This window comes from Elephas maximus, chromosome 1, assembly GCF_024166365.1.
Source record: "Elephas maximus indicus isolate mEleMax1 chromosome 1, mEleMax1 primary haplotype, whole genome shotgun sequence".
Lineage (NCBI taxonomy): Eukaryota > Metazoa > Chordata > Mammalia > Proboscidea > Elephantidae > Elephas > Elephas maximus.
The window spans coordinates 117,246,515-117,261,685 of NC_064819.1; the positions used below are offsets into that span (position 1 = coordinate 117,246,515).

At 38.6% G+C, this 15,171-nt stretch overlaps 1 protein-coding gene across 1 annotated transcript in view; it reads right to left on the reverse strand.

Moving 5' to 3' along the window:
• Positions 1-15,171, reverse strand: part of PKHD1 (PKHD1 ciliary IPT domain containing fibrocystin/polyductin) — a 593,425-nt gene that overhangs the window by 415,585 nt on the left and 162,669 nt on the right. The window contains exon 36 of the mRNA XM_049894022.1: positions 9,204-9,360. Coding sequence (XP_049749979.1) covers positions 9,204-9,360 — 157 coding nt within the window. The remainder of the gene's footprint in view (positions 1-9,203; positions 9,361-15,171) is intronic.

Below are 15,171 nucleotides of genomic sequence, written 5' to 3' on the forward strand. Positions count from 1 at the left end.
ATACTCAGCCATCGCTTCTGTTACCATCAGTCCAAAAGAAATAGCAACAACCAAGCAGGCATTGTGTTCAGGGCTTCACTAATACTGCCTCATTTCTTATTCACTCATAGCAGGTGAGCAGTATAGTTTGATGTTGGCATGCAATAATGAATAATAAATGCTAGCTTTCATTGTTTTTAATGTTTCTGTTATTATAATCAGGCATTATCCCAATGAGCAGAAACCTGAGGTTTGTGGAAGGTGTTATGTATTAAACTGTGTCCCCTAGAATGTGCATTGGAATTCTAACTCCTATACCTGTGGATGTAATCCTGTTTGGAAATAGGGTTTTTCTTTGTTATGTTAATTAGATCACACCTGAGTAGAGTGGGTTCTAAATCTAATCACCTCCGAGTTATAAAAAGAGCGCCTTAGACACAGATACACACACACAAATAAGGGAAGACATGCCATGTGGGGATCCTCTACAAGTCAAGGAGTCAAGGAACACTCTGGGCTACTGACAAAGAAGGAATCAAAATGGCTGAGACCCTGATTTGGACTTTTAGCCTCCAGAACTATGAGAAAATAAATTTCTGTGCTTTAAAGCCTCCCACTTGTAGTATTTATGTTACAGCAACACTAGGTAACTTAGACAGAGGGTAAGCAACTTGCCCAAGGTTACAGAGCTAGTAAGCAAATTCAGACTCAGTTCTTTGTGGCTTGAAAGCTTGCCAAGCACTTAACTGCTTTAGTATACACCAGTAGACCAAGAAATAGAAAATCACATTAAAGAAAACCAGTGCACTATTAAGCAGCAATAGAGACTGGATATAAGCTTCTGCTCAAACATTTTAGAAAGATGGCATTGTGAGTAGTAAGAAATTAAAAAATTAGTTCCTTTTGAAAGCCCAACAGCAAAGTGAAAGGGGTTTCTAGAGTTTACTGTCTCTGATCAACCCTTTATTAATCATTATCTCCAGGCCACTTTACATCAAACTGCTTGACCGCCAAATCAGAAAGACATTCATCGATTAATTCAGGAAATACGAATGCTTTCCAACTGCAGACCACAAGCCTGAGATCCTTGCCTGGGATGCTTAATGGCTCTGACAAGAGGGTAACATTCCTTCTTTGTTATTATGGCTCATCATAATTACTTGGAATAAAAATAATAAATTTTAATTCAGCAATGCCTATGGCCGTTGGGCATCTTAACATAAAAGAACGAAAAATATAATTAACTAAATCAAGGCAATATGCCTATTTCCATCCCAGCTCATTAGTATTAATTGATTGGGTTAATTTTCTTTTGTGTTTAACAGTACCGCTAAGAAAAAAAAAAGAGGAAATGAGGGAGGGAAAAAGTAGACAAAAGTTCTGAATCCTACGTTAATTAAGGTAAAAATCATAATAAATATAGCTGACGCTCTTACCACGGTCACAAAATAATCTGCCATTTTTTTAATAAAGTTCAGGGATCAGTACACACAGCACCATAAATAATGGAACAAAACTTTGTCTCTGGTGCCATTTCCCCATTGCCTCAAAGACATTTACAACCCTCCTTCCTACCATACATGTTGTACTTCTAAGAAAGAAATGTCAATTCTATTTTATAGATGGAAATACGAGTAAGGTGCAGATAGAGTTCAAGAATTATAAAGGCTCCTATGTAGAAGTGTTGGTTTTCCTAATATAAGAGCCTGGTCCTCTATATATAGCTGTTAGGTGATCTAGTTTCATTTTTACATAGGACCAAGCCTTTCCCAAGTGTATACATACTTCATGTAGAGTGTATTCTTTGTAATATTGTGAAAATGGCCAAAAAAGGACTTCCACTATAATACTCTGTATTTGGCTTGAAATGTGTCATGCTTTTTCTCATCCTGAAGAAAATAACAGAATAATAAAGAAAATCCTACTCAGCTATTTGTCTGATACTATAAATGGATATGAAAAAGATAGACAGTAACACAGATAATTCAAAGACTGAATTGCTGTTGATGATGATAATGATACTGATTCAATCTTATATCCAAATAGCTGTTTATTATTCTTCAAGTGCTTTCACACGTATTACAGACCAGGAGAAAATGTTAGAGATTTAGAGCTACTCATTATCAACCAGATAGTCACGAGTTGGGGTTCTTAACCAGTGAAGGCATTCTCCAAATGCTTTTTAGAAACAAACAAAAAAAAACTTACCAATGGATTTTATATTCCTAACAACTCACAGTGCTATACATATATATGTGTGTCTATCATATATATGTGTGTGTATATGTATGTGTGTGAGTCAATGAAAACAAGCGGGAAGAGTGAAGGGTAAGTTAGTTGAGAAAAATGATATTTAAGAAAGCAAGGGTTTGAAAAATATACCTCTTCAATTTCATCCAGGACTGGATGCTGCACCTTGTGACTTGTCTATTCATTCAACAATCAATATATATTTTTTCAGCCTTCATCACATATCAGGCACTATTCTAGATCATGAAGAGAGAGTAAATAGTAAAGAAATTGATGAAGGCCTTTGCCTTTTTGAGTTTATTCTAGTGGAGGAGAAAGATGTTTAAAAAAATAAAAAGTAAATGTATATGTCATGTGGTAATACGTGCTATGAAGAAAAGTAAAGCAGAATGAAAGGATAGAGAGTGATGGTGAGTGAATAAATTTTAGAGAAGATGGCCAGCACAGCCTCTGTGATATGGTAACATTTTCTCAAATTGCTGAATGAAACAAGTGAACTGGCCATGTGAATATTTGGAGGAAAAATATTCCAAGCAAAGGACATTACATGCAAATGCCCTGAGAGACAGAAGAGCAGAGGATGGGGTCAGTGAAAGAATTAAATATTTGATCATGGTAAGGGCTTGGGCCACCACAGATCTGTCAGTCTGTTGTACTGTGGTGGCTTGCGTGTTGCTGTGATACTGGAAGCTTTGCCATTGATATTTCAAATACCAGTAGGGACACCCATGGTGGACAGGTTTCAGTGGAACTTCTAGACCAAGACGGACAGGAAAAAGGACCTGTCAGTCTACTTCTGAAAGAAAAATGGCCAGTGAAAACCTTATGAATAGCAGCAGAACACTGTCTGATTTAGTGCTAGAAGATTAGCCCCCTCAGGGCATTTTAAATGGAAGGCATTTAAAACATGACTGGGGAAGAGCTGCCTCCTCAAAGTAAAGTCAACCTTAATGATGTGGATGGACTAAAGCTTTCCCGACCTTCATTTGCTAACATGGCACAACTCAGAATGAGAAGAAACAGGTGCAAACATCCATTAATAATCGGAATCTGGAATGTACAAAGTATGAATCTAGGAAAATTGGAAGTCATCAAAATTAAAAGCGAACACAAAAAGATCAATATCCTAGGCATTAGTGCACTGAAATGGACTGGTATTGGCCATGTTGAACCACACAACCATATGGTCTACAATGCCAGGAAAGACAAATCGAAGAGGCGTTGCATTCATCATCAAAAACATTTCGAGATCTATCCTTAAGTGAAGCCCTGTCAGTGATAGGATAATATCCATACAACAAGGAAGGCCAGTTAGTACGACTATCATCAAAACTTACACACCACCCACTAATGCCAAAGATGAGGAAACTAAAGATTTATACCAACTTCTGCAGTCTGAAATAGATCAAACATGCAATCAGAATGTATTGATAATTACTGGTGATTGGAATGTAGAAGTGGGAAACAAAGAACAGGGTCAGTAGTTGGAAACTATGGCCTTGGTAACAGAAATGATGCAAGCACAATTTTGCAAGACTAACGCCTTATTCATTGCAAATACTTTTTCTCAAAAACATAAACAGAGACTATACACATGGACCTCACCAGATGGGAAACACAGGAATCAAATCAAATACATCTGGGGAAAAAGACAATGGAAAACCTCAATATCATCAGTCAGAACAATGCCAAGGGCCAACTATGGAACAGACCATCAACTGCTCATATACACGTTCAAGTTGAAGCTGAAATACGACCTTGAGTATATCCCATCTGAATTTGGAGACCATCTCAACAACAGATTTGATGCATTAGCCACTAATGACTGAAGACCACCAGTAAGTTGTAGACGACATCAAGGTCATCATACATGAAGAAAGCAAGAGTCATTTAAAAGACAGGAAAGAAAGAAAAGACCAAAATTGATGTCAGAAGAGACTCTGAAACTTGCTCTTGAACATAGAATAACTAAATCCTACAGAAGAAATGATAAAGTGAAAGCTGAACAGATTTCAAAGGGTGGCTGGAGAAGACAAAGTAAAGTATTATAATGAAATATGCAAAGGCCTGGAGTTAGAAAACCAAAAAGGAAGAACATGCTTGGCATTTCTCAAGCTTAAAGAACTGAAGAAAAAATTCAAACCTTGAGTTTTGAAGGTTCTGCGGGCCAAATATTGAACGATGCAGGAAGCATCAAAAAAAGATAAAAGGAATACAGTCACTGTACCAAAAAGAATTGGTCAGTGTTCAACCATTTCAGGAGGTAGCATATAATCAATAACTGATGGTATTGAAGAAAGAAGTCCAAGCTGCACTGGAGGTATTGGCAAAAAACAAGGCTCCAGTAATTGACGAAATGCCAATGAAATCATTCAACAAATGGATGCAACACTGGAGGTGCTCACTCACCTATGCCAAGAAATTTGGAAGATAGCTAGCTGGCCAACCAACTGGAACAGACCCGTATTTGTGCCCATTCCAAAGAAAGGTGAACCTCTGAATGTGGAAATTATCAAACAATATGATTAATACCACATAGAAGTAAAATTTTGCTGAAGATCATTCAAAACTGGTTGCAACAGTACATCAGCAGGGAACTGCCAGAAATTCAAGCTGGATTCAAAAGAGATAGGGAACCAGGGATATCACGGCAGATGTCAGATGGATCTTGGCTGAAAGCAGAGAACACCAGAAAGATGTTTACCTGTGTTTTACTGACTATACAGAAGCATTAGATTGTGTGGATCATAACAAATTATGGATAACATTGTGAAGAACAGGAATTCCAGAACACTTAATTGTGCTCATGCAGAACTCGTACATAGACCAAGAGGCATTTGTTCAAATAGAACAAGGTGATACTGCTTGGTTTAAAATTAGGAAAGGTGTGCATCAAGGTTGTTTCCTCCCACCACACTTATTCAATCTGTATCCTGGGCAAATAATCCCCAAAACTGAACTATATTAAGAGGAATGTGGCATCAGGATTGGTGGAAGACTCATTAACAACCTGTTATACGCAGATGACACAAACTTTCTTGCTGAAAGCAAAGAGGACTTGAAGCACTTACTGATAAAGATCAAAGACCACAGCCTTCAGTATGGACTATACCTTAATGTAAAGAAAACGAAAACCCTCACAACTGGACCAGTAAGCAACAGCATGATAAACAGGGAGAAGATCAAAGATGTCAAGAATTTCAATTTACTTGGATCTACAATAACACCCAAAGAAGGAGCAGTCAAGAAATCAAAGGATGTATTACATTGGGCAAATTCACTGCAAAAGATCTCTTTAAAGTGTTAAAAAAAAAAAAAAAGCAAAGATGTCACTTTGAGGATGAAGGTGAGCCTGACCCAAGCCATGATATTTTCAATTGTTTCATATGCATGCGAAAGCTGGACAATGAATAAGGAAGACCGAAGAAGAATTTATGCCTTTAAATTGTGGTACTGGAGAACAATATTGAATATACCATGGACTGCCAGAAGAACAAACAAGTCTGTCTTGAAAGAAATACAGCCAGAGTGTTCCTTAGAAGTGACAATGGTGAGACTTGTCTCACGTACTTTGGACACGTTATCAGGAAGGACCAGTCCCTGCAGAAGGACATCATGCTTGGTAAGGTAGAGAGTGAGTGAATGAGAGGAAGACCCTCGACAGGATGGACTGACACAGCAGCTGCAACAAAGTGCCCAAACATATCAATGATTGAGGCAATGGCTCAGGACTGGGCAGTGTTTTGTTCTATTTAACATAGGGTCGCTATGAGTCGGAACCAACTCCAGGTACCTAACACCTCCACCAAGGGCTTTAGATTTTATTCTAAACCTAGGTAAAATGAGAAGCCCCTGGGAGGGTGTGAGGATAAAAGTATTAAGATCTGACATATTTTTAAAGGATGTGGTGGTGTGTGGTGTGGACAATAAACTGTTCAGGGTTTATTTTAGCATACAATTTGAAAGCCAAATTCCTGTGACTTAAACACAGAAATGCTTAGTTTTCTATCACAAAAAGTAGCTTCAGTGTTGGTCAGTCCAAAGCTGGCATGGCAACTCCACCATCACCAGGGCCCGAGGTTTCTGCTTCCCCATTCTTAATGAGTCACCTCATGGTCCAAGATGGTAGCTGAAAATGCAACTACTGTATTTATACTCCAGGAAGAGGAAAAAAAAAAAAAAGGAAGAACAAAGAAGGCATACCTCCTCCTGGGTCAGCTTTACTTTAGGAAAGCTCCAAAACGGCCCATACTTCTCTTACATTTGATTGGCCAGTTCTTAGTTACCAGGCTATGTGTAGCTATGAAGGAGGCAAAGAAATACAGCTTTTTAGCTAGCCACATGGCTGCTCCAAATAAAATTGTGAAAGATAAAGAATTGGAAACATAGAAGCCAATGAAGAAGCAATTTGAAATGGTCTGGACAAAAAATTATGGTGGTTAGAGCAAGGTTGGTACGAGTGGAGGTGTTGCTATATGGGACACATGGTAAAGATTCAGTCAGCAGGATTTGATGATGGATTGGGCATGAGATGTGAGAAAAGGTAAAGGTCTAGGATGCTGTCAAGGTTATGGTATGAGCTGCAGAATACATGCAGTTCCATTAACCAAGATGGGAAAGTTCCTCAAATTTTGACTTGTGTATATAGTGGTACCTGTGTGATAAAAACACATCTCAGACACAAATAATATGCTCTTCTCCTTCTCTCCATTATTCAACTCTAATCTCCCATCTTTGATGCCCTGATCACTCCAGTCTACATTCTGTCTTTACTGCCTGCAATACCTATTTTAGAACCAGAAATTCTACCATCTTATATTTGTCCTCTAATAATTTTTCTTTAGTGAGACTGTACATTACTACCATTAAAATATTATTCCTTGCTTTTTCTCATACCTCACACAAGGAGTTCCTAGGCCACTTAATAAACACTCGCAAATCATCTGTTACACCAAATTTGATCTGAATTCTTTCCCTTTTCTCATTCTTCCTAGAAGCCATGACCTATATGTCCATGATAAAAATCTCAGTCTTACTCTCGGCAACCCTGCTCCCTGCCAACACCTCCTGTAGTCTTACTTGTACAGAAGCTGGTGTCCATTACTTAGTCTCACAGTCCTACCAACTGTCCCACTCCCCAAGAGAGGAAGGCGACTCTTCATTTAATTCATTCTTCCCCTCCACAGGATACCCATTGCCATCAAGTCGATTCCAACTCATATCAACCCTATAGGACAGAGCAGAACTGCCTCATAAGATTTCCAAGGAGCACATGGTGGATTTGAACTGCCGAACTTTTGGTCAGCAGCTGTAGCTCTTAAACACTAAACCACCAGGGTTTCCCCTCTACAGGATAAGAATATTTTATTCTCATATTCTAAATAATAGAAGGATAAAATATTGCCTAAACCAGGATATTCAAGAAAAACACTATTGCTAGGTGATAGGTTTGGACAAGTGTTTGGGTTGCTAAGATCTTGAATTCAGTTAAGAGTGAGAAGGCAAGTGTATGCTGTAAACATGCCCCTGCTTTTGTCCTGCCCTTTCCTCTCTCTCTGATCCCTCTATTCCATCTTTGGTTTCTGGCCCTCTCAACATCCTTCCTTGATTGAACATTTATCTGGAACTAATAGTACATCCCAAAACTCAACTGGGCAATTTTTAGCTGGAAAACTTTTTCCAAATAGTTGCATAAATATAAGGGGAAGACCCTAAACTACTGAAGGACATGCTGGCTCCAGCAGAATTTGACTCTTGTAGGTACAGCCTTAGTTAAAGGCCTGCAACGAGCTTCTTTTCTCTAACCCAAGGCTTTAAGTCCATAGTTTTCCTTTGTCGTTGTTATATTAGGTAGTTTATAGGTGTCAGTAAAGCAACATTGCTCATACACACACATACACACAAACATACATACACATGTAAACACATACATGCATGCACACATATACACACCACAAGCACAGGGCAAGGGCCCAGCTAAAAGACCTATATTTTCCCCAGAAGGGCACTAATTAAATGATTTAGCATGAAACTTCTCCTTGAAGTTTCCAAAACATAGAATGATAAAATGCCTAATCAGAAAAAAAAAAAAAAATTGATTTAGTCTGTAAGAGACAGATATCAAAATTACATCAGTTTATGTCCATTGAAAATATTTTATTTTCCCTTCATGTAGTCATGCTTTTACTTCAACAAGAACAAATGCTTGTGTAAGTATTAAATATATTTATAGTAAAGAACAGTGTTTTAGTGCAGAGTTTTATAGGTAGCCATAACTAATCACATTTCCTAAGCAATTTTCATTTGCCAACGAAGACAGACACTTTGATAACCATTCTTTATTATCAGCCATTGAAGTAGACAATGGTTTTATTTTCATTTAACAGATAAGGAGACGAATACGCAAAGAGATGAAATAACTGACCTAGTCCTTTGGTGATATGGTGGAAAAGCTGAAATTTGAATTCTCTATCTCTTCCAACTTCCTAGACCCTAGAGCTATGTGACCAATTTTGCAATAAGAAAGCCTATTTATATGACTTTTCCATGGGACCAAAAAGTCAAAACCACAACAGGGTAAAGGCAGGAAGACATTGCTTTTTTGGCAGGGAATTTCAAAGGGAGCAGCATTAACCAATTTCAGGGCATTTTGCTCTATTGTGGCGGCTGCCCTGGATAAGCATGACTACAAAGTGCTTGAAGAAAGAAGCATTTTCTTTAAGAAGGCTGTTAACCTTCTTGTTTTTTAAAAAAATTAAAATAATCAAGCTCTGTGCTTATCCGAGTCAAAAGAAACGGCTTTCACTTTGAACCCTCTGACCACTTCTTCCTTTCCATAGTAAGATCTCAATTTGATCTGCAAATAAATTGTTCAACCAAGTTCTGGAACTTATCCAAAAAGTTTCCCTCCCTCCTGCCCCCTAAGCGTGGTAGAATTACATACTTAATGCCAGCGATCTGTAGACCCCACAGACCTTTAACGTGCAGCAAGTTGAGGATGCTCGTGTTGGTGTCCAGCAGTAGCAACTGGCCACTCTCCACTGTGACGTTGTCGCCATCTTGTGGCACTCTTTCAGGAAACCAGCTGTGAGCCTTCGACCATCTCTGGCAGAACTGGAAGGAAAAGTTGCCCTGGAACACAGAGAGTTTTTTGTTTTTCTTTTGGTTGTGTTATTTTGTTGTTTGTTTTAAGCAGGATAGCACAGGTGATCCACCAACATAGAACTTCTTAAAGAAAATAAAATTAATTTAAATATAACTTCAAATATCTCAATAAAATTAGTCCCACTTCCCCATACAACTAATCCAAACAGGGAAAACTAATGAAGGGGCAAAGTTATACCTGAAGTGCCTCTGTGCAGGACCCCTGGAATTCTCCAACGACACGCTGTTATGTTTTCTTACCTCTCCCTCCACCGCCACAACACAGGGCCCCCGTCCGCCTAACAGATGGGATCAATTTCATTTTTTATTCTTACAGACATGTATCAAGTTTTGGACAAAAACTCACAAATAGCCTGGAATAGGGAGAATTAAAATGTTCTGCTTGATGGGTGGCATTTTGCTTTATGTAATTGGCATCATTTTTCACTGGCTCTACTGCCAAGTGTCCCTGTTTTATAGGGACATTCCTCTTCCCAAGTGCTCAGATCCATCCTCCCACTCCTGTTTTTAAATATTACTGCTGCCTTTCTCTCTACACTCATTGTACCAGTGCTGAACAAATCCCGTGCACAGCCAAAATGACCGCTGACTTCAGATGACAAGTAAATAGCCTGGGACCTTCCAGTCAGGGGCAGGGAGTGAGGCTGAGAGAAGGCGCCCAGAGGAGGAAGCAGCCCCTTTCCATCCCAGGTTTCGGTCCCATCTCAGAACTTTTGGCTTTCCTTTTAATTTGCAGTCACACTGAAGTCATGCGTTTTTCAAAACAAGGATGGAAAACCACAGAAAGCAGTCAGCATTCAGCTCCTGCAAGAAGTCAAGATGTCTAAATGTCCTGTGCAGTTATGGAACTATAATTATGATGTTGTTAGCTGCTGTCAGGCCAGCCCCCAACTCATGGTGACTCCATGCACAATGGGATCAGACCATTGTGATCCATAGGGTTTTTACTGGCTGATTTTCTGAAGTAGGTCACCACACATTTCTTCCTAGTCTGTCGTAGCCTGGAAGCTCCACTGCAGCCTGTTCAGCATCACAGCAACACACAAGCCTCCACTGACAGACAAGTGATAGCTATGCTTGAGGTGCACAGGTCAGCAATTGAACCCAGGTCTCCTGCATGGAAGGAGAGAATTCTACCACTGAACCACTACTGTTCTCATAAAAAAAAAAAAAAAAGTTCTCATAAGTATGATAAATATAATGAAATCCGTATAAACCAGAAAACCAAACGCATTGTTGTTGAGTCAATTCCGACTCATAACAACCCTATAGGACAGAGCAGAACTACCCCATAGAGTTTCCAAGGAGCAGCTAGTGCATTCGAACTGTCAGCCTTTGTGGTTAGCAGCCGAATGCTCAACCACAGCACCACCAGGGCTCCAACTCATTATACAGGCCATGAGTTTATATCATTAATAGATATTAAAAAAAATACTAATATTCTGTTTTGGTCTGATTTACTTTCGTTTCCATACAATTATATTTCATTAAATTATCCAGCATTTTAATAATTCAAGAAATCAGTATAGAGAAAGCAATTCCCTCAAGGTAATACATACAATGTGTATTGTCCTCTCTACATACAATTCTTCCACCCTGCTTCCAAACAAATGTGAAGCATGACTTCCTATAAAAGAACTGCCTAGAAGATCCTCTTAGGAGGTGTTAGAGGCAGATGGGAAACCATTAAGAAGGGTTTATAATGCCAACAAATTCACCTACACAGAGAACAGTGTCCTGGAGTATTTCTGAGAGAGAAAATGGAAAAACATATTGCCAGAAGAACCTGTAGATTTTCTAGGAGAGCATACCGACCTTTAGGACAATAATGCCAAGTACTACACCCAACTCAATTACCTACAAGTCTTTGGAATTAAGGAAATCTATAGTCTTTTCATTTTCTATGTCTACAGAAGAGAAAAAAAAGTCTATGGCTCATCTTAATTTAAGAGATGGAAAGACATAAGACATAGTGATAACCAGTTGTAACACCAGAGAGAGAAGAATGGGTTATATGGGAGCATTATTGTGGGCCACTCAAACCATGTCTCCATAATGACTATCCACACACTCAAAAAGTAGGAGAGTATTTTAACTCTATAGGATTTCACACTGAAGCTGGTTATGTTGTTGTTGTTGTTATGTGTTATCAAGTCAATTCCAACTCAGTTACAGGGAGGTAAAATTACAAAAAATGCCTCATATTAAGGCTATCCATTATATATTCTTATAACCCTTAATTCACTCATGTAGAATGCATAAAGAGGAAAGTGAGGTGAACAGGAGGAAACTAGAGTGGAATAAAGTGGTGAGAGGTTAGAAAAGGCTGAAATGGATAAAGAGGGGCAATCACCTGCACAAGAGGGTAAACCTTAGAAGAGGCCTGGATTTCAAGAAGGTCAGACTCTAGAGAAATTCTCTCTCTTGATTTTAAAGGTGCTGTTTCAGACAGTGCTTCTCAGCTTAATGCTGTTTAAAGTAGAGCTTCCTCAATGCCATCACAAACCTACAGAACCAAAAGCTCAAGACGTGGAACCCAGGGATCTGTAATTTTAATAATCTCCTCAAGTGACACTTACGTATTAATATTTGAGGGCTAATTCAAGACAAAGAGCTAGAGGGGAGAAAAATACATCCAAGAACATAACCAAGATGTTTTCTCTAGCTCAAGCGTTTAATGAAGGCCAAGCTGAACAGGGTGGTGTGTGGATGGGCTGTAGGAAGTATGAAGAATTCACCAGCACAGCTCTTTCTGAGACTCTGACTTGATGGTCAGATCTACACCCCAGCACAGAATTAAACAGATCATCAGAGCTCGTGGCCCCCAGAGTGAAAAGATCTGGAACAGTCAGACATTAATGAGCTCTTTAAGGGGGTCAAAGGAAGTTCATCCCATTGTCTTTCATTACTTAATAACATTTTAAGTCTCTTATAATTTAGCATGGGTACCTGTTATCTAGCTCTATATGAACTTTAAGGACTTGATCTCTTCATCTGAAGCACCTGTGTATCATCAGGTGCACTCCATATTTTACAATCAGGGCTTCAAACTGGTTCATTCTAGTGTGATCCTTTGCTGAGAATTTTCAATTCCACCCCAGATATACTGAATCAGAATCTACATATTAACAAGATCCCCAGGTGACTCTTATGTACAATAAATTTTGAGAACCACTGTTCTACTAGTGGTTCTCAGAACTGGTCCCTAACCAGCAGTGTTAGCACTGCCTGGGAACTCGTTAGAAATGCAAATTCTCAACAGGGGTTCAAACAGGGATGAAACAGTTCAAAACCCTGGTTACAACATTTTGGCCTGGCCTGTCAACTTTCAAAAACTGCTATATTCAGAGAACAAGACACGGATGCCTTTTATCACCACTCACATTTAACATTATGCTGGAAGTCCTAGCTAGAGCAATAAGACAAGAAAAAGAAATAGAGGGCATCCAAATTGAAAAGTAAGAAAACTATTCCATTCACAGACGATGATCCTATATGTAGAAACCCCAAAGATTCTACAAGAAAACTACTGGAACTAATAGAAAGATTCGATAGAGTTAACAGCACTCACGATCAACATAAAAAAATCAGTTGGATTCCTATATACCAACAAAGAGAACTTCTAAAAGGAAATCAGGAAAACAATACCATTATAATAACCCCTAAAAAGGTAAAATACTTAGGGATAAATCTAACCAGGGATATAAAAGACCTATACAAGAAAACTATAAAACTCCATTGCAAGAAACCAAAAGAGAGCTACATAGATGGAAAAATAATCCATGCTCATGGATAGGAAGATACAAGATTATGAAAATGTCAATTCTACCCAAAGCAATCACATATAGAACACAATCCCCATCCAAATACCAACAGTATTCTTTAAGAACATGGAAAAACTAATCACCAACTTTATATGCAAAGGAAAGAGGCTCCGGATAAGCAAAGCATTACTGAAGAAATTTTTAGGAGGCCTCACACTATCTGATCTCAGAAACTACTATACAGCCACCGTAGTCAAAACAGTCTGGTACTGGTATAACTACAGACACAAAGACCAATAGAACAGAGTCGAGAACCCAGATGTATATCTATCCACTTATGGTCAGCTAATCTTTGACAAATGACCCATGTCAATTAAACGGGGAAAAGGCAGCCTTTTTAATGAATGCTGCTGGCAAAACTGGATGTCCATTTGTAGGAAAATTAAACTGGACCCATAACTCACACCATACACAAAAACTAACTCAAAATGGATCAAAGGCCTAAATATAAAACCTAAAACGATAAAGATCATAGAAGAAAAAATAGGGTCAAAGCCAGGGGCCCTGGTACATGGCATAAATAGAATACAAACTTTAACAATGCACAAACACCATAAAATAAACTAGATAACTAAGCTCCTAAAAATTAAACACTTATGCTCATCAAAAGACTTCACCGAAAAAGTAAAAACAGAACCTGCAGACTGGGAAAAAATTTTGGTACAACATACCCCACAAGGGTATAATCTTTAAAATCTATAGAATACTTTAACACCTCAATGACAAAAAGATAAATAATCTAATTAAAAAAATGGGCAAAGGATATAAACAGACACTTCACCAAAGAAAACATTCAGGCAGCTACAGACACATGAGGAAATGCTCATAATCATTAGCCATTAGAAAAATGCAAATCAAAACTACAGTGAGAAAGCACCTCACCCTGACATTACTAGCAATAATCAAAAAAACAGAAAATAACAAATGTTGGAGAGGTTGCAGGGAGTATGGAACGCTTATGCACAGCTGGTGGGAATGTAAAATAGCACAACCATTATGAAAAATGATATGGAGCCTCCATGAAAAGCAAGAAATAGAAATACCATACAATTCAGCAATCCTACTTTTGGGTAGGAATATACTCTAGAGAAATAAGAGCCATCACGTGAATAAACATATGCACACCCATGGTCATTGTAGCATTATTCACAATAGCAAAAAGATGGAAACAACATAAGTGCCTATCAGCAGAAGAATGGATAAATAAATTATGGTACATAAAATGTAATACCCAGAAACCATAAATGTAATAGTACTCTGCAATAAAGAACAATGATGAATCCACGAAACATCTCACAACATGGATGGACCTGGAGACCATTATGCTGAGTGAAATAAGTCAATCACAAGAGGACAAATATCATATGAGATCACTATTATAAAAACCCAAGAAAAGGTTTATACACAGAAAAGAAAAAATCTTGGATGGTTACGAGGGAGGAGAGGAGTGAGGAGGGGAAATCACTAGGTAGATAGTAGACAAGTGTTACCTTTGGCAAAGGGAAAGACAATACACAATATAGGGGAAGTCAGCACAATTCGACCAAGACAAAGCCATAGGAGCATCCTACACACAGCCAAACTCCCAGAGGGACCGAGTTACTGGGGAGGGCTGAGAGGATCATGGTCTCGAGGGACATCTGTGTCAATTGACATAATACTTCATAAAGAAAATGTTCTACATCCTACTTTGGTGAGTAGCATCTGGGTCTTAAAAGCTTGCGAGCAGCCATCTAAAATACATCTACTGGTCCCACCATGTTCAGAGCAAAGAATATGGAAAACATTACTCCACATGAACCATAGCCTCCACCAGCCTGAGCCCAGAACTACTGGATGGTGCTCAGTTACCACCACTGATCGCTCTGACAGTGGTCACAAGAGAGGGTCCCAGACAGAGCAGGAGAAAAATGTGAACAAAATTCAAATTCACAAAAAAGACCAAATTTACTGT